A 25,329-nucleotide genomic window follows, 5' to 3' on the forward strand; every position below is an offset into this window, starting at 1 on the left:
TGGTTTCGAATTCTGGAATATTTACTTAATCTTCTTTAGGGAAGGAATTACGGGAAACTGCATTTAGTAACTCCACTTTAGTAGCACCATCATCGGTAACATTTCCATCGCTATCGCGCAGTGATGGTATTGACTGCTTTTGCCACTGGTGTGCTTTACATATGACCAGAATTTATTTGGGTTTTCTACCATATTTTGAGACAATGTTTCATTGTGGAAACTATTAAAAGCATCTCGCATTGACATCTGCTCTAAATTTCGAGCTTCCATGAAACTTAGCCAGTCTTGGGGATTTTTCGTTCTTCTGAATTTGGCACACTTTTTTCATTGCTTTTGCAACAGTGTTCTGATGTGTTTTGTGTACCATGGTGAATCAGTCCCGTCTCTTATTAACTTCTGCGGTATGAATCTATCTATTGCTGTCGATACTGTATCTTTGAATTTAAGCCATATCTGGTCTACACTTACATAATTAGTTTGGAAGGAATGGAGACTCTCTCTTAGGAAGTCATCAAGCCAATTTTTATCTGCTGTTTTAAATAGACCTCCAGAAATCTACCAAAGACTTGGCAAATCCGTGCCTTGCAAAATTGCTACTGTGATGTGTTCTGCAAGTGGACCAACATACTATTAAACAAGCGATCACAATGTTTTGGTTTCTTAGTGTTTATAATATGCTGGAAACTTGGGAGGAGTACTATGTAGTTCTTGAAGAAAGACAGCCTTTTATCTTTTGAGTAACTTTCCCTGCCAGCAATTTACTTGCTTGTCTCTAATCAATGGCAAGTTGTGATTTCAGTTAAGTTGAACTATTGCATATTTTGAAGTTGACAGTAAACTTATGGTGTCCCAATCCACCAGAAGGCATGGACCCAGACAACGGTCAGTAGGCAGTGCTCCTAAAAATTGCAAGCACTGCTGTTGCTGCCTCATCGTGATGCACAGGGGCCCGGACCTCAGTCCTGTTTCAGTTGCTCTGTTGTATTGTTCATTGTATTCATCATTGTTTGGTTCCTGATATTTGTATGCCTAGGCTCTCAATTTGGTTCAGACTCGGAACTTGTAATTCTGCCGTGTTATCTTCATTGTCCATCCATTACTATTGTTGCCTTTCTGTGGTTTTCAGCGACTCACCATTGATGCCCTCAGCTGGATGGCCAGTGTCTCCTGTTTGTGTCCAATTCTGGTTACTAAATAACTTATTAACCATCTGATTTCATTCTGTATTCTTCCGTGTCACTGCAGGCTGCTTCTGTAAACTATATTAGCAACAAATTATGACCATAACCCTGTTTACATTATATGGCATCTGACAGCGAGCTGACAGTACTGCAACAGGCAGCAATACAGCAATTGGAGCTGTACTTGACTTGTCACCTCCCACTGCTTTGTCATATACCATACATGAATGTCAGTACCTGTACATGATTTTTGTAGGAGACAGAAACATTAAATTTCATATTTTGTATGAGTTAAATATTGACACGTCTGCTGAAAAATGATCTTTTGTGGACCTTACTCATATCAAACATGTTTTGGAAATATGTGTTGTCTTGTGAGGAAGTTTGGTAGTCAAGGCAAAAAGTATTTCAGAGAGTTGAATGGTTTTTGGTATATGGCATGATCAATTCAAAACTGTTTCCCAGATAGCAAAATTTCATCTGTCTCGAAAACATTTAGAGAATTCTAGCCCTAATTGCAATTAAGATCAGATATCTTACTTGGTTAGAGCCACTAGAGAGGTCTACACCGTTAGCGAATTTCAATATGTTTATGTGGTTTTTGTAGGCAATAGAGACATTAAGGTAATTTAATATTGTCGTGGACTTCTATGGTGGCTATCTTCAGGCAGTAGCTGTTGTGACAATATTGCAACTTCAGATGCCAACTGATTTAAATTAGACAATATTGCTAATCTACTCATGCTGACACTGGAAGGAATTACGTATAGATTACTGTTTATACAAGTATGAGGGGGAAGAAAAAGAAAACAGCTACTTTGAACTAAAGCCACCACAATTCCTCCTGTACTGCTCGGCTGCTGTTCATATATAACATTTCAAACAAAACGCTTACATAACTCTACACAAACTTACCAGCTGTTTATATACTGGCAAAGTCAAGGTCTGTGAATGAAACCACAGGAGTTATGCTGAACACTTACTTGTGATCTTCAAATTTGGAATCTGTAACTGGCAATAAATTTCCCTGCAAAAACTGAAGACCCTTAAAGCTACCTAAGTGCTTTATTAATTATGTGCCATCGGAGTAAGTCTAATTTAATTGTTGATTCACTATTTTTAGTACACTGTAATTGTCAGTGAAGCTCTTAACTTAATTTGAATACTTGTATACTGATAGTAATTTGTGTTGTTTCTGATATTTGTTTTTTTCTGTTAACTTGCTTGTTAAAATAAAAAATTATCATCATAAACTCTGTGTAGTAAAGCAAACCTTGTGCTATAAAAAGAGAAAATTGTTCTACTTACCCAAAGCTTCAATTGATAGCATATGATATGCTACACATGCAAAATAACAAATCTTTTGACATAGAAGTTGCTTCTTCACCAGTGAATATCCAAATATGAGAAAGAAGGAAAAACATATGGGAAAATGATAAAGGTTGCAGCTATTAAAATATGAGGTGTATGAGAAAAGTAATGAGACTGAATTTTTATCTACCAAAGTTTTTTATTTTTTTTTTTTTTTTCAAATAACAATATTGTCTCCTTCAGAGTAATTCCCATTGACAGGTATACACCATCACAGTTGTTGTTCCCAGTCTCGGTAACAGCACTGAAAGGCTTCAACTGGTAGGGCCTTTAACATTGTCACATTTTCCGGAGTCTCAAAATGACGTCCTTTTAAGACATTTTTTCAATTTCAGGAAAAAAAAGCCACAAGCACTCAGAGCACTTGAGTATGGGGGGCTTTAGAACAATAGCAATGCTCTTTTAGGTCAAAAATTAAATGTGGAAGTAGCCGTGTAACATGGGACATTGTGATGCAGCATTGACTTGTCTGCAATGTCTGGTCTTGCTCATTCACCCTTTTCCTGAGCCTTTCGAGGACATCTGTGTAAAATTCTTGCTTGACAGTTTGTTCTGGAGGAACAAATTCTTTATGCATTATACTTGTACCGTCAGAAAGGCATATCAGCAGGTCTCCCTGAACAAGGTTCATCGTCAACTTGTTCACTGCCTTTCAAAAATGATTTGTGTCAGTGAAAAACTCCTGATAAGGAATGTTTCCTCTAGGTCTGTTTCAACTTCTCAAAGATCACACTCCTGTATTCCCCAAGTTTAAAACAAAACTTGATGGCATAATTGTCCCATTTTTTCAAAACAAAAACACAACTTCACCAGTAGTGCTCTCAAAAATCATGCACAGGCTGTACAGAGCTGAAACTCAAACTGAGCATCTGGAAAGGATGAACTGTCAGGTCTACACAAGTAGAGCAACACAGCACCATCAGATAGCTCACAGTGTTGTCAGTCTCATTATTTTTCTCACACACCTTGTATGTCTTTTCAGAACTCTTAGTCAGGAGATTGATAGTATAGTAATAACTATAATAAGACTTCTGCTTCAAGTTGCCCATAGATCACAATCTCCAGGTGAGGTGCACCCTGCTTAAGTCCTGCTACCAAGAAAAATTCCTTCGTAGTAGGTACTAGAAATTTACAGAATGGAAGAATAAAATTAGAAATGCTGGAAGTTGATAGCCACACAATGAAAATGGACTGCAAAACAATATGTTCATAGATGAAATTGTGTTGTAAGTGTACACTGTTAAAATGGTAATGCTTGGCATTTTCTTCATATCCATGCTTACAACAAGTGTGTACTATGCCAAGCAAATGACAGTTTCAAAGCAGCTACTGCTTACTCATTTTAAGGATTTCAGATTTGTATCATTTATCAAATTCATGTAAAATATTATGAATATCAGTTAATATGATGCAAAACTTTCACATGAAGGAATAATTGAGGAATGGACAAGGATATAAATGTGGTGTGGAATAAAATAAAAAAAATAAAAAAACAACTTTACAGCAGCTTCTGAAGTAACAAAGCTTTTACTGGCAATGTCTCTCTGCGCATTTGCAAGTTAGGTTTAATTGTACTGTACAATTATGATATAAAAACTGTAATTTTACTGTTGCAGAAATTTAATTCTGATAGATACACAGGCTTTCCAGATACATCACTGCTGTGACTTGTTTCACTCATATTACAAACACATAGAAATTTTAACATAGCAGGATAATATCTCTGAACAAATTTTATTTTTTCAACAAATATGCGATTTAAATAGTATTTACAAACAATGACAGGTTTTTGTCTTGTCATAAAATTACTTGTAAATAGTTTTGCACATAGCATTTCAAGCAGTTGGTTGGAATGTTTCACAGACATTTGAATTTGGAGATATACATATAACATAAGGCAGACAGTTTTTTTAAGTAAATGTTACTGAAGTTAACATTTGTTTTAAACTAACACTATAGTGGCATGTGCGGTTTCCATTGTTCTCATTTTAGTTGTTTCTCGAGTAGTGTTCCAGTGTAACACAGGTAAATGCAACCTGTTCACCTGTTCATTCAGTCTATTTTTTGTCTGTTATGATCACATTTCTTGCCATCATAAATTCGTTTACAAAACTGCTGTTCTGTACTTGTAGTACTATGTATATTTTATGGCATTCTTTCTAAGTGATCTTTACCAGAGTAGGAAAACTGGAAGGCATATCTTTAAATTATGAATGACAAATTTTAAGATCTTTGTTATGTATTTGACAGTATTTATACTTGGTGTTGCTCACCATATCTTTGGCTTTTCATGTGTTAATTTACATTATGAGAAGAATATACATTGACATAATTTTTTGTAACTATGCAAGATGTAGGAAAATGTGGAATCATGGCTTTCAACATGCTTTCAGACAAAATCTTTTCTTTTGGTGACTATTAACTCTGCATTCATACTTCTTATAAAGAACATCTCTGACATTGCATAATGTTAGAAACAAAACACAAGTTTCTTCAATACATTCTGATTTTTCTCTATAAATTATGTCTATGAGAACTATATCATCGTACATAATATACTTACAGTTTAGCTCTATTAATCTACACTTAGTTACAATAAATAAAGAGTCAAAATAAAATAGCATTATCTATTGACTAGAATACATGCATCACAGCCAACAATGAATTTATATAAATGGAATATGTGGCACCCTTCAAAACTACATATCTGTCATTTCAGTGAATGTAATTGTAATACAGAGGTAGGATCATTTCAGAAAATTCCAACAATTTTTTCCCCTCTCTTTTTCCTGGATGAATGAGGTTTTGAAATGTTTTACATTCCAGGAGACATACAGGTCACAAAGGTGTTAAGCTGATACCTTTCCTGGAAAATATGAAATGAAATACTGCACAATTATTTAATCAACACAAATTGAAAAAACATATCAAATGAGATACTTTATAATTATAATTATTTAACTAATGCAAACTGGAAAGATAGTGTCAATATGGTTAACTACTGCTGCTTTGTCGTGCATCAGTTAGAAAGAATTTGTTATTTTATATTGGTCAAACAAGAACACTTTTACACTTTTTGCCCAAATGCCTGAAGCTATAGAGAGTCTTTTTTAAGATAAAAAATGTTGATAAGATACATAGAATGGGCCAAAAGGAATTAAACAAGGAAGAAACCTGTAGCAAAACTGCTTTCTTCATCAGCCACAAAATAGAAAATATTCGATACTACCTTATGAGAAATAGCTCCTCGTTTTAGAGAGAAGTGTTCTCAGACCAAAAGAGACAGCGAATCCTATGGATAGGAAGTTCACAACTTTGCAGAACTACTGCAGATGATATGAACCGACAGTGCAGAATTGTGGGACTGATTATGTTCAGGATCCTAAAATTGGCCAGATATGTGATTAGGGTGTAAAATATTGGTAAACATGTGGTACCAGGTTGCATAATACCTGCACAAAGACTTAAAAAGAGAAGGATATACAGGGCAAAAGAAGGCCTACAAGCATTATATTTTTTGGATGATAGAGAATATGTGGAACCCTAATCATAGCATTCCATGGTTCCCTGTGCTGAGCACACAGAAAAAGAGAAGATAGGAAAAGGCAAAAAAATAATTTCATTGTACGACAACCAGAAAAGGAACTAGCCTTCTTTGGGGAGGTGATGCCATTGTTGAAGCAACAAAGTCTAGAGTCTGGAGTCACTTGCAGTGACATACAGAATAGGCTATTAAATATTGGTTTGGTCGCTTTCTCTCCTGGTGTGCCATATTTACATATGTAAATGAAATTGTGTTTAAGCTAGTTACGTTTCCATAGATCATTTGAACTATTCTTCTATCAAAGTGGTGTGGAACAACTCAGTCTACAAGATATATGTACATGGCTAGTTTAGCATTAATGCATTAATGAATACATTTTGTATTTAAACAATGGAAACTGCAAGTAGTAGCCAGATATCCTGGAATTGGTGGTCGTGTAAACCTTTGTTTACTCAACAAAAAATCATGATAGTAATAAACCTATATATTTATTATGTTTTAATCTACACAAAAAAGAACTTACCTAAAGTAAAACGCAGGTCAAATATACATTGTTACAGCACTAGGACAAACAGCTCTATCTATACGCCCTACCACAGACTGTCAAAATCAGTTAACAGTTATGAACTTATGGGCCACAAATTATTTAACAAACTTCCACAAGCTATACAAAATTTACCAGAGCAACAATACAAACAAACACTTTATGATTGGTTGGTTGTAAACCCATTCTACAATATAAAGGATTTCATGACCTGTGATATTAAACTGTAAAGTTCTTAACAATTCTGTTCTTTCATAGCATGTACTGTACTATATTGTATTATGTGTATGACTTTGTCTATTGCTGTAATGGCTTAAAGACAATAAAATTATTATTATTATTATTATGTATGAATGTATGCATGAGGTGTGCTTGCTTGTGTGTGTCTCTCTCTTTTCTTTATAGTATGTATTTTGTCCTATTCATGCAGCTACACCACTTGTGGAATAGAATGAGCTGTCCAGAGGAAATGATTTTAAATTAAATTTAAAACTTGCTTCACTACCCATCACACATTGTATATTATTGCGTAAATGTTCAAAAATGTTTGTAGCTGCATATTAAACTCCTTTCTAAGCCACTGACAGCTTCAACAATGGATAATAAAGATCATTTTTTCCCTCTAGTGTTGTAGGTATGGACATCACTGTCCCTCTCAAATTGTGATGGATTATTTATAACAAATTAATTAATGAATATATGTATTGTGAAAATGCAGGTAGCTTGGCTAGCTCCTGGAAGAGGTACCCATGTGACATTCATGGATGAACACAACATATCATTCTTACTGCTTGCATTTGTGTAATCGATACATTCTTTCTAACTGATGAGTTGCCCCAGAAAATTATTTCATAAAGGCATTATTAAGTAGAAAAATGCAAAATATGTCAGGAAGTTAGCAGGTTAATACTTTTGTTTTCAAGATTATCAATCATGCAAAAAGCAAAAGTAGCTGAACTTAATTGTTTGAGAATCTTCTTCCAGATCAAGTTTTCAATATGTACACTCAAAAATTTGGAACATTCTATCCTATTTACTGACTCATGCTCATGTGCTGTATCAATTGTTTTGCACAGAACTGAATGTAACTTCTTTTTTTCAAAATTTATGGATTGTCCATTTTCAGAGAATCACTTAATAATTCTTTGGAAAATATAATTTACAAACTCTTCTGTTGTTTTCTCTCCAATGGGATTTATTATAACACTAGTGTTGTCTACAAAAATTACCAGTTTGGCTTGCTGAATTCCCATATGTAAGGGTAAGGAGTAGGAATGGAGCCAAAACTGAATCCTGTGGGACCTCCATTGTGATCTCGCCCCCCCCCCCACCCCCCTTTCCCCTGCCAGTCACTTAAATTTTCTACCTTTCTGAGCTTTCCTGAATTATTCAGCACAAGATTTTGCATTGTTTGTCAAACAAGCTGTGTGTAAAGCTGTCAGTTCCATAAAACTTGAGTTTACTAAGAGTAACATGATCTACGCAATCAAATGTCTTGAAAAGACCACAAAAAAATGTCAACTTTCAATATATTGTTATTTAAGGGCTGTACTATTTGATGAGTGAATGTATCCATACAATATTTATTGTTCCACAGATGAATAAATAAATAAATAAATAAATAGCATTCTCAGTCGAGCAGCCCTTCTGGAATCCAAACTGTGATGTTCTAAGTAAATTGCTTCCACTTAAGTGTGTGACTACTCTTGAGTACATTGTTTTTCAGATATTTTGGGAAAAGACATCAGTAAGGAAATGGCTCGATAATTGTTTAAGTCTGTCTTGTCGACTTTCTTATGCAGTGGTTTAAGAATTGCATATTTTAACCTGCCTGGAAAAATTCCCTGTACCAGTAACGCATTGCGTATATCCCTAAGGACATTACTTATCAAGTTGAAACAAGTTTTCAGAATTCTGTTTGAAATTGTGTCAACCTCACATGTGCTTTTGTTTATTAGAATTTTTAGAATTGCATTAATTTCACTGAAGGACATTGGTGCTACTTCCAGTTGCTTAAAGTTTTGTGAAATGGTGTTTTTAATATACTCTCTTGCTTCTCCAAGTGAACCATTTAATCCTGTATTTGCTGTTAAATTTATAAAGTGATTGTTAAAAGTACTTCTAACTTGTGAATTATCAGTCACAACATTGTCATTTAGTTTAATTGTTATGGAATCAGGTTTTTGTGACTAGATCTGTTCTTTAAATTGTTGACACAAATTAAGAAGGAAGGTGAGGAGATTAGTGTTTTATGCTGTACTAGTGACAAGAGAAAGAGCACAAGTTCTGATTAATTACGAATAGAGAAGTATATTGATGACATCCTTTTCAAGGAACCATTCAGTGTTTTATGCCCTACTAGTGAGAAGAGAGAGTACAAGCTCTGATTAATTAAGAATGGTGAAGTGTATCGATGTCATTGTTATCGAGGAACCATCCCAGTATTTTCTCTTAGTGATTTAGGGAAACCACGAAAAACCAAGTTGAATGGCCAATAGGGATCTGAAGCCCTTTCCGCACAAATGTGAGACCATTTTCTTAACAACTGCATAACTGTGTTTGGTTTGAGACAGTTCAGGCAGCCAACATGGACCAATCAATTGAAAACCCAGAACTCCTTATCTCAAATGTTCAAAATACTTGCTTTTTTTACTCAGTACATGTTTCTTATTGATCTTTGTAACAGTAAAACGTGCCACATACACTAACAAAGAAGTTGAAGTGTTTGGCAGTGGATATATGCATAAACAAGAAGTCAGGACTGTGCCTCAGCTTTCAAACTTGCATTCTTGGGGAAGCATTAACGTGTATACATAGATGTCTGTGATTCAGCTCACATGTGCTCTCACACAAGCAAACAATGTGAGGGTGGGTTTTCAGTCAGGTGATTACATGTGGCTGGATTTAGGTGAAGAATTTTCCAGGACATATAATTTTCCAGGACCCGTAATGTATATCCAGAGGACATGTGGCCTGTAATTGACAAAGAATCAAGATGATCACTCTACTAGCAGAAGACTGCAGGTTAGTTCCCCATTCACACCCCAGATAGGGGCTGCCAAAAGGGAAGTTGACCATGAAAAATAGATTCAATGACAAACGAAAGGGTAACATTCTATGAGTTGTGGTATGGAATGCCAGAAGTTTGATATGGTAGGAAAGCTACAAAATATGAAAAGAGAAATGCTAAGGCTCAATCTATATATAATGGAGTTAGTGAAGTGAAATTAATTTCTGATCCGGTGAATATAGGATAACATCAACAGCACAGAAATTGATATAATGGGAGCGGTGTTTGTTATGAGTAGGAAGCTAGGGCAGAGAGGGAGTTACTGTGACTGTTCAGTGATATGTTTTTTCTCTTCAGAATTGACAGCAAGCTAATGCTGACAACACTAGTTTAGGTATATACGCCGACATCACAAGCAGAACCTGGAGAGAGAAATAAAGTGTATGATATTGAACAGGTAATTCAGCATGTAAAGAGAGGTGAAAATTTGATAATCACATTCACATATGTGAATATAATATGCATTTTCATAAAAAAGAAAGGTTGGCCCTCAGTTTTAAAGAATATAACACCAGATCTAATTTTGTTCTTAGTTTTATGTATGTAATTGATTTTCAAATTTATTTTGACTATTCCTAGTTAGTATCTTTTGTTATAGGGTGAAATCAGTAATTGTTTTGTAACTTAAATTCTATTGTTGATGTATAAACAAATATAAATCCTGTACTAATTATAAACATTTGCAAGACAAATTACTAGTAATCTTAAAGTGTCTATTTGGCTCTATTCTAAAACACGTTAGCAAAGCCAGCCCTTAATTAGTTCCATAGTAATTAACAGCTTTATCAAAAGTATTGTTTGCATAACTATATTTATTAATTTCATGATTTAAACAAATAATTTGGCCTGACTCTCAGTGGAGAAGAAAGTGTTAAAAAGACGCAATCTTTCGATGTATTCAGTTACTCGAATGAGTTAAGTTTTAATTGTAATTTATGTATATTTAACTTTAAACAATGTGCAGTTTCAGTACCTATTATTGTGATGATATATAAGGGCCCGATTTTTGGTCATGAGACAGTCAGTCCATGGCCGAGTTTCAGATGAGGAACCTGTGTTGGTTAGAATGACAACAATGCATAAACTTAACAGTAAAATAAGTGTTACACCAATAGGCTGTGTGTTAAAGCAATGACAGTGACCGTTCAATTTATTTGAAGGACTGTGAACTATGTGGTTATATTTTTACTGCTCTTAGATGTTCAACAGAAAACTATTGTAGCAGTATGTGGAGGGTTTGCCTGAAAACTATTAATGAGGCTTATGGAAAGTTTAAACAGTAGTGCACTGGCCATACATATATAACTGTGTGTTATTGGGGGGTTGTGCAAAGTGAAAGTAAACTACGGTGAAACGCAGATGTGTACCTGTCGGCTACATTATTTACAGTAGTCAGTGTCCAATTTACAAACCCCATTTTTCAGCCAGTGTAGCAACACAGTACGTTGACACCGAGGACAACAAACGAAGAATTAAAAAGCAGGCGGAACTGCTACAAAGTATACATGGAAAAGGCTCAGAGATGTGGGAAAATTCCAACTGGTTCACATCACGGTCAGACAGAGAGTTCAAAAGAGATATTGGATATTAAGGCATACCCAGAAGCAGATTATAGGCTCAGATCACAATTCAATAATGATGAAGAGAAGACTGTTGTTAAAGACAATTGTATTGAAGAATCACCGTGGAAGGTAGTGCAATAGTGAAGTACTGAAGATGTGGATACTGTGATAAGCCAGGCAGTTCAGTTGAAGAGAAGTGGACATATGTAAAAAGAGCTAGCACTGAAGGTGGAAAGAAAACAGCAGGTAATGGAAAGGTAACTGCAAAGAAACCATGGATAATAGAAGAAATGCTTCAGTTGATCAATGAAAGGAGGACATACAAAACTGTTCACGGAAATTCAAGAATACAGAAATACACGTCATTTAGGAATTAAATGAATAGAAAGGACATGGAAGCTAAGGCAAAATAGCTGTTTGAAAAATGTGAGGAAACCAAAAAAGGGATGACTGTCAGAAGGACAGACTCACAAGGAACTGCTTGAGTGCGAGGTCTCAAGTTCAGTCTTTAGCATGGTTCATTTGAAAGTGTTGTGTTAACAATTACAACAAGAAAAATATTAGGTGCTCATGACACAACATTTGCGTAAGGAGAGCAACAGAAAATGAGTGCCCGGGAGGTGCTGTGATCAACCTTCTATGAGATGTATGTATTATACTTCACAAAATGGACATTGCTGATATTGAAGAAATGTTCAAAACAAACCATTAACTTGCACCACGAATGCCAAATGAAAAATGGCATGCTACATTGATCACAAAGATTTACACCATCAAGATTGAAAGTGAACTCCTTGGGAGTTACGAACAGTGCAGGACGTTCAGCAAGGCATCCACTCTTAAAGAACACATACAGAATCTTATTGATGTAACAGGGTGATGAGAACTGGTGGAATGTGATGGCATGCACTAAATGTGAAACAATCTGTTGTGGAGCTTATCGTAAAACTAGCTATCCTATATTGCATAGCTACAGATAGCATGATAATTGTTTTATATGTATGGAAAAAACAAATATCCAGAGGCTGAATTTATCTAGTGGTTCCAGGTGGCATGATTTGCAATGTCACACAGTTTTTAGGAGGGATAGTTTCTTCTAAATGAGAATAATTTTTGTGAATCTTCAGGTTTTCGCGGCGCAAAGACTGCTCCATTAAATTTCGGGAATGCAGCCGCATAAATTCTGCTTCTTCTTCTATATGCACACCAGGGGTCTGACAAAAGCAAGTTATTTTGATCAACTATTGGCCATAAGCAGTGCTCGTACCATAGTCGTAGTTCTCTTACACCCATTTCCCCATGCTTGCTGTGACGTAAGTATTCCCTACCTGCTTTGCAAGATCTCACACACGAGACAGAATCGTAGAGGGCAAAGCACATCCAACTTCTTGCAGCTCAATAAATGACTTTCCAGCCAGTTTGCCATCTGGATTAACAGTCAGCATAAATGGGTGCGAATTCTTTAAGGCAGTGGCGTTAGTTGATCTTGATGCAACTCTCTTGGTACCTCTAGTTTCCAGGGTTCCTTTCACATGCATTTTCTCATCGAATCCTGACTTCCTTACTGAACAATGAGATAAGTTTGTTCATCTCATCTTCGAATTTTCAGGTAGATTCTGTAGTTTTTTGTGCATTGTCAAATTGATGTATTGTTTGAAATTTCACTATCTTACATCTTCAAATTCTCTTGTACTGTTTGAAGTTATGCAACCATCCACTGCATCCCTTGAAATCACTGTAATATGCCATGTTCAATTTCATGTGCATAACTTAATATGTCACTATTGTGCACATCCTGTAAATTGCATCGGGTATCATTGAAACATGCAAACACCAGTTTTTGTAACAAGTGTGCCTTGTCCTCCCTTGAAGATCTGTAGTCTTTCTTATGCACTGCATGCTAGTATTGCTGTAGACTAATTCAAGATCTGTTCATACAGCAATTGTTTTTATACTATGCTGTGGATGATATTCCATGTGTGTAAGTATGTTTACACCCACTTCTTGGACAACGATTGTCCTTTATTACGTTTCACTGGAGACAGGATTTGTGGTTCCTTGTCTGACAAGGATGAGAACTACACGGCTCGACACCTGATTCAGTGCCACTCTCACTTGTTAAGCTGTAGACTAATTCAAGATCTGTTCATACAGTAATTGTTTTTTTACTATGCTGTGGATGATATTCCATGTGTGTAAGTAAGTATGTTTACACCCTCTTCTTGGACAACGATTGTCCTTTACTACGTTTCACTGGAGACAGGATTTGTGGTTCCCTGTCTGACAAGGATGAGAACTACACGGCTCGACACCTGCTTCAGTGCCACTTTCACTTGTTAAGCATATATCGTCCTCATTGTACTCCGCATATTTACTGTCTGCACAATCAAGCACATGCAACACGACACATTCCACTGGCTCATTCTCCATAATCACTAATATTTCATCTGCCATTGTTTTCTCAGTTGCTTTGTTTATTGTTGCCATTTCCCTGCTTTGTACAACACCACTACCACTCTAGCTCTGTTGTGAATTACACTGACTGAGCACTTCAAGTATGCTTCATAGCCTCATGCTGTTCTCACCATTGGATATCTCTAGTCCCAGCCCCTGTTACCATTAGAAGCTAACATTGTGGTAACATGGTAGGCAATAAGTGGGGTGCTGAATGCCATAAACACCCGGCCTCTGTGGCCGAGTGGTTCTAGGCACTTCAGTCTAGAACCGCGCTGCTGCTGTGGTCGCAGGTTTGAATTCTGCCTCAAGCATCGATGTGTGTGATGTCCTTAGGTTAGTTAGGTTTAAGTAGTTCTAAGTTCTAGGGGACTGATGACCTCAGATGTTAAGTCCCATAGTGCTCAGAGCCATTTGAACCATTTGAATGCCGTAAATGTTATTGGCCTATTGTGACCTCACCCTAAAGGAGTTCCTTGTCAGCGTGTAGAAAAGTAAAAACAACTTCAGCACAAGTTGTTTAAAATTTTGAGAAAAATGGGAGTAAACTATCGGGAAAGGTGGTAATATACAATATGTACAAGAATCAAGAGGGAATAATAAGATTAGAAGACAAAGAATAAAGAGCTCAGACAAAAAATGGCATAAGACAGGGATTCAGTTTTTACCCCTATTGTTCAGGGTTGTACATCAAAGAAGGAATGAGTGAAATAAAATAAATGTTCAAGAGTGGGATTAAAATTCAGGGTGAAAAGACGTCAGTGGTAAGATCCTGATGACATTGCTGTCATCAGTGAAGAAGAATTGCAGGATATGTTGAATTGAATGAATAGTCTAACAGTAAAGAATATAGATTAAGAGCAAACTGAAGTAAGATAAAAGTAATGAGAAGTAGCAGAAGTGAGAACAGCGAGGAAGTTATCATCATAATTAGTGATACAAAGTAGATGAAGTTAAGGAATTCTGCTACCTTGGAAGCAAAATAACCCAAGACAGACAAAGCAAGGATAACATAAAAAGCAGACTATCACAGGCAAAAAAGGCATTCCTGGCCAAGAGAAGCCTACTAGTATCCTTAATTTGAGGAAGAAATTTCTGAGAATGTACATTTGGAGCACAGCATTGAATAGTCATGAATTGTGGACTGTGGTAAAAACAGAACAGAAGACTATTGAAGCATTTGAGAGTGACGCTATAGAAGAATGTCAAAAATTAGGTGGGCTGATAAGATAAAGAAGGAGATGGTCTCCGCAGAATTGGCGAGAAAGGAGCATATGGAAAACAATGACAAGTAGAAGGGACAGGATAAGACACTTGTTGAGACATCAGAGAGATTAGATGAGTAGATTGAGAAAAATAAATTATGGCACAGTGTCATTAAAACACGGGATTGGTTGACAGAATATATCCTGAGCTGTGAGGCGCCATCAGTTTGGTAATGGAGGGAAGCGAAGGGGAGGAGGGAGGGGGATTATGGATGCAGACCAAGGCTCAAGTACAGTAAGTAGATTAAAATGGATGTAGATTGTGGTAATTATGCAGAGATGATGAGATATACACAGGGTAGTTCAGTGTGAGGAGCTGCATCAAAACAGTCTTTGGACTGAAGACCAGAACAACAATATATGGTTTCCTGAGAATAGATGTTTCCTGGACTTAATTCTAATTTAACAGAGAGTAAAGTTGTAACTGTGTCACCTTTAGGCATAATAAGCAAAGGCAACTCACTCATTGATGTAGAGAGCAGTTTTGTTTGGTGGCTTTTAAAACTGATCCAGTCAGACTGATCAACTTAAGTTTCTCAGTCCTTTAAGTTAAATAATTATTCTTTCTTACAGCTTAAGAAATCAGGGTAAAAAACTGCAGTGCATGAAAATGACATCTCTTACCTGACTTTCTGACAGATGTCCAGTGATGTGCCATTTGTTGTCAGCAGGAGGGTGCTGAGAAGATGAGTGACTATTGCAGCTTACGTAATGGAGGCCTCTTGCGAGGTGATGCCCAGAAGCTGAGACACCTTGATGCTTTTCTCCATTTGTGAACACGTATGCCTAGCCTCTGGCACTCGTGAGCGTAAGCCATGAAAGATTCACAGTGACATCGGCCAGTTGGACATTCACACATGTCCACTATGCAAGCCCTGTACAAATACAGCCACAAATCACTATAGGTAACAAACTAGCAGATATCATGATATTTAAAAGACATGAGGTAGTGGAAGGCTTACAATAGATCAGTACATTTAAACTTCTGATAATCTGCTTTGTTATGTGAGGTAACCACTTTGAGATGACAGTGCTGTCAGCTTGTGTTCTGGAAATGAATTAGCCTTTTGTGGTGGACCCAGTGAGTAACTGGCTAGAGAAAATCTTGCCACTGAAAATACCTGCACTACCAGCAAAGGAAATCCAAAAGAAAGAAATAGTTTATGAAAATAGGACAAAAAAGCAAGCAGGAAGGAATGAAATATGTCAGAGAGAGGAAATTAAGTCACAAAGAAGAGTAGTGGAAATCTATGTGTACTAAGCTCTTGAGCATTATCTTGACAAGGAGTTTTGGTACAGAGTGCTGTTACCTGTAGATGAATGGCAGCAAAGCTGTAAGCATATCCACACTGGAACAGCTATCTGTAGAGCTTTTTCAACATTGTGTTTTAGAGTTGTTCTGTAGAGTTAAGTAATTTGAATACAGTGATATAGCAATCTGCATAGTTCCTGGAAGTTCTGCAACAAGTGCTTTCTTAGGTAAATTTCAGTGCTTCCTAGAGAAACTTCAGAAAAAGGGTAAGAAAAAAGTGGCAATCACAGCAGACTTTGACTTTAATTTGTTAGTTGAAAGCACAAAATTTTGTGATTTAAATCAGAAATCTATTTCCAAGTTAATTTTTTATGCAAATAAGTACTGCTTAGACCTAGGTATTATGGATCACTCTGCTCTGTTTATTGAGCTCCCAAAAGAAGGCAAACTGAAGCCTCCAGAAATGTACATAAAAAGGAACTTCAGCAAAAGTAATGTGGGTATTTTCCACAATAATCTTAAGAATTGTAAGCAAGCCCGTAGACCACCGTTGTTCAAGCACCATAAACTATGACAAGTTATTGATTTGTTTGTAGATGTATTTAATTAATCTTTCCCCACCTAGTTTTCAGCAAAAGAAAGTAAGGAGTAAACTTAGTGGATTACACCAGAAATAAAAGCTGCTAGTGCCAGAAAGAAACAGCTCCATAGTGAGTTAAAATCAAAGAGAAATCCTGGTTTTGTTATTTACGTTTAAATGCTATAATGCTGTGTTGAAGAAAGTTGTTGTGCAACTAAAAAATTCCAAATAATACAGTCAACCTCCAACATAAAAAAACACAAAATCATTGTGGTCAGTTGTTCAGTTAGAATTAGAAGCCAAAATCAAAAGATACTGAAAATTAGATTTGGAAATGATATTATAGTAAACCCTTTTCATTTGTCAAGTTGTTTCAATGTATTCTTTTTAAATGTAGTGAGATCAGTTGCAAATATGGAAGACAAATGTGATAAGCTCTGAGAACATACAGGACACATATTTTGAATAATTTGAGAAAATCATCTAAAGGGATGTGGAAAATGAAATGATGTCTTTAAAAAACAAAACCTCATCTGTGTGGGATGAAACATGGGTGGTGTGAAACATTCACAACTGTAAGCAAGACCATGTATTATATTATTTCACAACCACCATCAGTTGTTATAAAACAAACTTTTGAGTAAGGATGTTTTCCAAATGGATCGACAGAAGATATATTAATTACCATACGATCTCTCTTCTGCTGGTCTTCTCTAAAGTGTTTGAAAAGATTGCAGCAAACAAGTTCAAAAATTTCTTACTGTAAATGACATATTAAAAAAAACTGTGGTTTTCACCAGGGAAAAAGCACTGTAAATGCTGTCAATGAGTTTACTCAAAAAATGTGCTCTACATTAGATATGAGTAGAAAGGTCACAATAATGTTCTCTGATTCAGCAAACCTCTCTTCTTCTCTACAAATTATAGATATATGGTATCAACAACACTGCTTTACAGCGGTTCAACTCTTATATACTTAACAAAGAGTAATTATAACTTCAAATTCAAGCAATTACTCTTCAAATTGGAAAAGAATTTTCCAAAAAGTGCCATAAGGTGTGTCTGTTCTTTTTCTACACAGAGGACCTACTACTTGGTATTGATGTTCATTCAGTTTTATTTACTAATGGTGCATCAGTTCTAATGGAAAATGAGATGTCTGCAAGAAATCCAGAAAGTGTCAAAAATACTTTATAAAAACTTGAATCTTGGTTCCATCAAAACAGACTAAAACTAAATGTAACTAAAACTGAAATGATGCAGTTTGAAGCTAAATCATTAGAATGGAATAAAAAACCCATGTAAAGTTCTTAGGCTTAAATCTGAATAAAAATTTAAATTGGAAAGTATACCTAGATTACTAAACAAATAAACTGAACAGCTGGGTATTTGCAATGTGTGTTTTGTCAGATGTCCACCTCCATAGCTGAATGGCCAGTGCGGCTGACTGCTGTGTAGAGAGTCCAGGTTCGTCATCCAGTACTGCCAGGAGTTTTTCCTTGATGGGAGGACTGGAATGGGGTGCAATCAGCCTCACGATGTGAATTGAGGACCTACTTGACTGAGTAGTAGTGGCTCCAGGTCACAAAAACTGACAACAGCCAGAAGAATGGTGTTTTCAACCCACGACCATCCACACTGCATCCAGTAATACTATTGCCAGAGGATGACATGGTGATCAGATGGTACCAGTGGGCCCTCCAGAACCATGGATGCAGTTAACATTTACATATGAACCAGAACAATCTGCTACTTTGAGTCAGTTATTTTTTGTGGCATAACCTTATGTGGCAATCCAGCAAATGTCACAATGGTCCTAGTAATACAAAAGCAAATAATTAGGATCACGTGTGTTGCCAAACAAAGGGTATCCTGTTGACCAAAGGAAAAAAAAAGAGAAAGAAAGACATTAAAAATCCTCTCTATTCCCTTCCTTTACATATTTGAAGTGTTGTTGTTCTTCCATAGAAATCAACATATGCTAGACATTTTACATTTCTACCACAAGTACAGAACTTGTCAAAGAGAAAATTTTAAACTTCTGATGCACTGTTCAAAGCTCGATGTCAAACACCAGAGTATATGCGGTTAAAAATTTACAATAGAATTAAAAGCAGTAATATATTTCCAGGACAGATAGAAATTCAGCATCATTTGTAATGTCATCTGTCTTTTTGATTGCATTGCAGATCTAGATCTCAACTGACAGTGCAGCTATAATTAGTGCGTTATAAGTAGACATGTAGACTGAGTGTAATTGTAATGACACATATTCCAACCTACCTCAGGCACATGCAAGCATTAGTCCAACTTCAGTCTGCATGTCTACTTATAACACACTGATTATAGCTGTACTGTCAGTTGAGATCTAAATCTGCAATCAAAAAGACAAAAGACATTATGACCAATGCCGATCATCTTTTGTGTCCTGGGTTACATCATGGTTGTGGAGCACAACCATCCCCTTGGAATCGAACATGGTAATATATATAACATGAAACCTAGTTCACTTAAAAGATTGCTCTTTATTCTTCTGGTGGAAAAATGTTATTATTCTATTGAAGAATTCTTTGAGGACAGTTTCACAGTTTGTATCACGGATTTACATATTTTATTTTTTGTATATTGGAAAGTATAGTACGTCTTTGTATAGCAGTGTCTCAGAAACATATAAAGAACAATGTAAATTTTTATATTTCTCTAAAAAATATTTTTGTTGTAATCCTTGACATGTCTCCTATACATAAAATCAAATGTTTGGAAAATTGTATGTAAGGAGATGAATAAATCACTTTTCAGTGATGCAGGGCAACAGATTGGTGCATGAAATTACGTTTTCCTATTTATTTTTTTGCGGATACTGAGACTACTATTGGCAATATAACAAATGATGGATTGCTACTCAACACATAGCAGAGATACGGAGTTGCAGACAGGCACAACAAAGACTACAAAACATGTAAGCTTTCCACCACAAGGCCTTCTTCCGAAATGGACAACACACACACACACACACATATCCATCCGCACATATACCAATGGATATGTGTGTGTGTGTGTGTGTGTGTGTGTGTGTGTGTGTGTGTGTGTGTGTGTGAGCGCGCGCAACCGTTGTGTGTGTGTGTTTCAATAGAGATCTCTAACAAATTGTGAGATGAGAACTAGAGAATAATCCAGTTATTGCAAGATAGCTTCACTTAATGCCCTCTCTACACAAAATTAGAAGGGTTAATCATGTAAAAATTACATTTATAGGGGGAATGACTGTGTTGATTATTTCAGCCTGTGAAAGTCTCACACTTGTTTCTGAAGTATATAAGATATTAGGACAATTGTCCAACTCAGTTTAATGACGAAATTTAGCGACAACAGCATATACAAATAGATACATTTTTTTCCCAAGGTAAGTATGGCACTTTCAGTTAAAACAGGTTGAAAATATTAAGGATGAATATTGATACAATGTTTCGTAAGATCTATTCATCACAAAATTAAAAGAGACAGAGAGATAAAGCATACAAAATAACAATAAACACACATTCTATTTCTGATAATGATATGAATATGGCACTGCTCAATGTAAATTGTATCAACTCAGTTTCCACTTTTCCAGACAAGACTGAAATCAAAAATTATGCTGCAGTAGTGCCGCACAGCGTTCATAATCTATGAAGTGCATATACTGGATTTAAATAATGTAGGAGTGAAGGAAACAACTCACTGAATAGCAGAAGCATTGAATCATTGGCAGACACACATAAAAGCATGAAACTTTGCTAGCTCTTGGACATATCCTATATTGAATAGCTTGTGCATGTGTGTGCCTGCGTGCTTGCTCCCCCCCCCCCCCCCCCCCCCACACACACACACACACACACACACATACACACACCGAGGTCCAGTTTAAGCTGTAATTATTGCATGGCAGGAAAACTTGGTGTCAATGCAGAACCAATCTACACTGGAGAAACTGTTGGTTCCAGTAGGTTCCACCAGGTGAAAATCTGCTGCTGTGCACTGGTATGACATCAATATTGTCATTTGACAAGCCATAACATGAGTGAACAGTGTGGCTATTGAGAGGAGAGAAGGTGCACTGTTAGTGAAATTGTTTTATGTGAATGGCAGCAATTTACAGTGCTGCATTGAGAGAGTATTGAAAGGTCTGAGGAGCGACCCAATGCCATTAAATGATTCAAAGAAGATAGCAATGAAATTCAGACACACCGGTTAGCTCAGAGTGGCATCTGGAAGAGGAAGACGTCCTATTCTGGTGGAAGTTATGATGAGTTTGCTATTGCTGTAACTGACCGTGCAGCATGTTATCTGGGTATTGTTTATGCTTGAACAGTGTCAGAAGAATTAGCCATCAGACGGTCAACAGTATGGAAGTTATTGTGGTTTATTTTACACTGGTATCCATACAAGATTCAGATGGTGCAGCAATTAAAACCTCATGATCTGTAGAAATGTTCTGAATGTGCTCTTTGTTTCTGGCATGGATCATAGTTGATGACAATTAGCCTGGCAATATTCTGTGGAGAGGCAAGGAACATTTTACACTACAGGGTGCAGTGATACAAAGAACTGCGAAGTTTAGGATACTGATAAACCTCATGTTCTGCACAAAGAACCATTGCACTCGCTGTATGTGACTGTGTGGTGTGATTCACAGGCAACTTTATCCTTGGTCCAGTCTTCTTTGAAAAGAATGCACCCAGAGACCCTGTCAGGTGTACCGTGATGTCTGCACATTATCGAGACCACCTTATAAAGAATGTGATTCCTGCTTTGGAAGAGCAGAACTCTGTGGAAACTACTGTTATCCTCCAGGCCTCAATCTCCGCTAATTTCAAGTTGCCGCCACTCATACCTCACCTGTCTTTCGACAACTTCTTTGCCTCTACACTTCTGCCTCAACTGACATCTCTACCCAAACTCTTTGTCTTTAAATATGTTTGCTTGTGTCTGTATGTGTGGATGGATATGTGTGTGTGTGCGCGAGTGTATACCTGTTCTTTTTTCCCCCTAAGGTAAGTCTTTCCGCTCCCGGGATTGGAATGACTCCTTACCCTCACCCTTAAAACCCACTTCCTTCCGTCTTTCCCTCTCCTTCCCTCTTTCCTGATGAGGCAACAGTTTGTTGCGAAAGCTTGAATTTTGTGTGTATGTTTGTGTTTCTATCGACCTGCCAGCACTTTCGTTCGGTAAGTCACCTCATCTTTGTTTTTATATATAATTTTTCCCACGTGGAATGTTTCCCTCTATATATATATATATATATATATATATATAAAAACAAAGATGATGTGACTTACCAAACGAAAGCACTGGCACGTCGATAGACACACAAACAAACACAAACATACACACAAAATTCAAGCTTTCGCAACAAACTGTTGCCTCATCAGGAAAGAGGGAAGGAGAGGGAAAGGCGAAAGGATGTGGGTTTTAGGGAGAGGGTAAGGAGTCATTCCAATTCCGGGAGCGGAAAGACTTACCTTAGGGGGAAAAAAGGACGGGTATTTCCCCCTGAGGTAAGTCTTTCCGCTCCCAGGATTGGAATGGCTCCTTACCCTCTCCCTTAAAACCCACATCCTTTCGTCTTTCCCTCTCCTTCCCTCTTTCCTGATGAGGCAACAGTTTGTTGCGAAAGCTTGAATTTTGTGTGTATGTTTGTGCTTGTTTATGTGTCTATCGACGTGCCAGCGCTTTCGTTTGGTAAGTCACATCATCTTTGTTTTTAGATATATTCTTCCCATGTGGAATGTTTCCCTCTATAATTCAAAAAATACAATTCATATATATATATATATATATATATATATATATATATATATATATATATATATATATATATATATATATATATATATATATGCCGCGTGGAATGTTTCCCTCTATATATATGTGTGTGTGTGTGTGTGTGTGTGTGTGTGTGTGTGTGTGTGTGTGTGTGTGTGTGTGCACTAAAAGGTAATGAGAAATTTTTAATTTTCATTTGTTACATGTGACTCACTGATAATATGTGTTGGGATTAAGTTTCTTGTGACACTCATTGAAGAGCTTCTCCTTGAGTGGAGCACACTGACGAACACTTCGTTGATGCACCTTAGGTTTCTGGCACTGTGGTTCCCTATTCAGTTGTTCCTGGGGGCGAGTGCATGATTTTGTTCCACCAACTCGCCATGACAGTCCAAACCTGTTTAAAGCAATAAAGAAATACAGTAAATGTCAGGATGTGAAGGACTGCAGTCACATCTATCTCGAAAAATGTACAGTGCTCTTTAAATGTTACAAAATTCTTATACTGCATAAGAGTTTCTCTCTCTCTCTCTCTCTCTCTCTCTCTCTCTCTCTCTCTCTCTCTCTCTCTTTCCCCTTAAATTCAGATCCCAGTGTAATAAATAAGTGATATTCTAAAAGCTTTGCAGACTGACTTGGTTTTCTCTAACTTGTGAATAGCTTAATACAAGCCATCCTCATTAATACTGTTTTGACAACTTCCGAGTGTCAGATGTGTTAAATGAAACTGTTTCTTTCAGTACTGATGACAGTATTTGAAGTGTAGTGGTGTGTTCATGTTGATGGTGCTGCAAGAGAAGGGAAAGCCTGATCTTCATGGAAAAGGAACAGTTTGAGAAGTACTTAAGCATAGAGAAACAGTTACCTTGACTTATTTCTACATCTGCATGCCACATACTCAAGTATCATGCAGTGGTGTCATCGATCATCCCTTCATCCCAAGAAGTTCAAGAGCCAGCCATCTGGTGCAAAGGTCATGCTCATCCTGTTTTTTTTATTACTGATGCCCATTCCTCAATGGTTTCATGAACCTCGTATCTCTGTTACTGGGAAAAGGTACTGCACAGTGCTGGAGAAATTATGGCATGCAGTTAAGGTGAAGTGTCTAGTACAATTGTGACAAGGAATGCTGCTGCTTCATGATAATAAGTTATGCCAACTCAAATAGGAGACCCTTGAGAACCTGACCTATAGTCCTAATCTCTTCCCATGTAATTATCATGCCTTTGGTCCCTTAAAAAAGGCCTTGAAAGGTCAATGATTCCTGTTGGACAAGGATGTGTAGCAGCAGATAAGGACTTTTTCACACACCAGGACATGGTGTTTTACCAAACAGGTATCTCAAACCTGGTGTATGGGATGATTGCCTCAATGCTCACAGTGGTTACGCCTGATTGACATACTGATTATGGACTGTATGGCCTTAGAGCGGAAACTTTTTGATCACCCCTTATATAACCAAATAGGCTGCTGTAGCAAGATATGTAACAGTGTGTGGGGCTTGTATTGGGGGGGAAGGGATGGAAGCCATATATTTTAAGTACATGCAGCATAATAGTGTCAGTGTGCATTTTTCAGATGGCATTCATGTCACATATATACATTATACTGATATTAGACATATGTGACTGGAAATCTATATACGTTACACTGTCATTAGACTTTTATGACTGGACCCCTGTGTGTTGGAAGTAAGAAAAGGAAGGAATTATATCATTTACACATTTCCTGTGGTTTTTAAGAGTTTTCCTGGAAGTATCTGCTCAAAAGGCAGTGGACGAGACATCAAAGAGTTTAAGAAACTAAAGTGCAAACATGATTGCATCATACATTTGGATAGTAATTGCATTATATGATAAACAGAACTTTCTTTACAGTTGTTACAAGTAGATAATAGTTGATGAAGGATTTCTTTGTGAGAGAAACAATTTTTCTTTTCAGTGCTTAGTCCTGCAAGTGAGCATTTTTCCAGATACTGAACAGTTATGTGTAGTACCTCGTATTGCATTTTTTTATTAAAAGAATGGGTGATGACTTGACTTAGAAACTGATTCTTTTTTGCTCTCAGGATAAGAGCACCTAATAGCATATGAATGACTCAAACACAAAATGTGGCTGATAAATAGTTACTGAATTTCCTATTTGCCAAATTTATTGCATTAAATTATTGAAAGCATAAATTTATGATTTTCAAAAAATTAATGTCTTATTTTACACTAGCACAGATGAATCTACAGCTTGAAATCTGTTGTTGTAGGTGAATCTAATTGAATTTTGCACTGTATACATTTGATGAACTTCCTACAGTGTAAATGTATTTTGTTTGATTCTGCTGTAAATGTGTATGAACTATGAACCTTTCTGCATCTGTGTCAAGGGCTTTACCACCATGGCGCAGTGTGAAGTCATCAGATGCCTTGCGATTGAAATTTCCACATAGTCCACACATTTTTCCTTTATATCGTTTAGGAACAGACACCTCCAAGAAACTGTTGCCATCCCATACAATCTTCACACCAATGAAAGTTTCCACTTGAACACCATTGCGTGTTTTATTGACAGATATCTTATTGAGCAGTCTGTATGGGGGCTGCACACGCTTTCCATTCACTTTTACTCTCATGTTCTGTCCCAGGTTTATCTTGAGCTCTCCAATCTGTAGACAAAAATATTTCTAAATTAATATTTGTTGTAAATTATA

The 25,329-nt window shown here is 36.7% G+C and overlaps 1 protein-coding gene across 1 annotated transcript in view; it reads right to left on the reverse strand.

The window, feature by feature from the left end:
* Positions 1-4,096: 4,096 nt before the first annotated feature.
* The window catches only part of LOC124777449 (BMP-binding endothelial regulator protein), a 682,572-nt gene continuing 661,339 nt past the window's right edge, over positions 4,097-25,329 (reverse strand). Inside the window, exons 10-13 of the mRNA XM_047252865.1 lie at positions 24,986-25,284; positions 22,843-23,025; positions 15,616-15,866; positions 4,097-5,418 (exon numbers count right to left, since the gene is read on the reverse strand). Coding sequence (XP_047108821.1) covers positions 15,686-15,866; positions 22,843-23,025; positions 24,986-25,284 — 663 coding nt within the window. The 3' untranslated portion in view covers positions 4,097-5,418; positions 15,616-15,685. The remainder of the gene's footprint in view (positions 5,419-15,615; positions 15,867-22,842; positions 23,026-24,985; positions 25,285-25,329) is intronic.

This window comes from Schistocerca piceifrons, chromosome 2, assembly GCF_021461385.2.
Source record: "Schistocerca piceifrons isolate TAMUIC-IGC-003096 chromosome 2, iqSchPice1.1, whole genome shotgun sequence".
In the NCBI taxonomy this organism is placed as follows: domain Eukaryota; kingdom Metazoa; phylum Arthropoda; class Insecta; order Orthoptera; family Acrididae; genus Schistocerca; species Schistocerca piceifrons.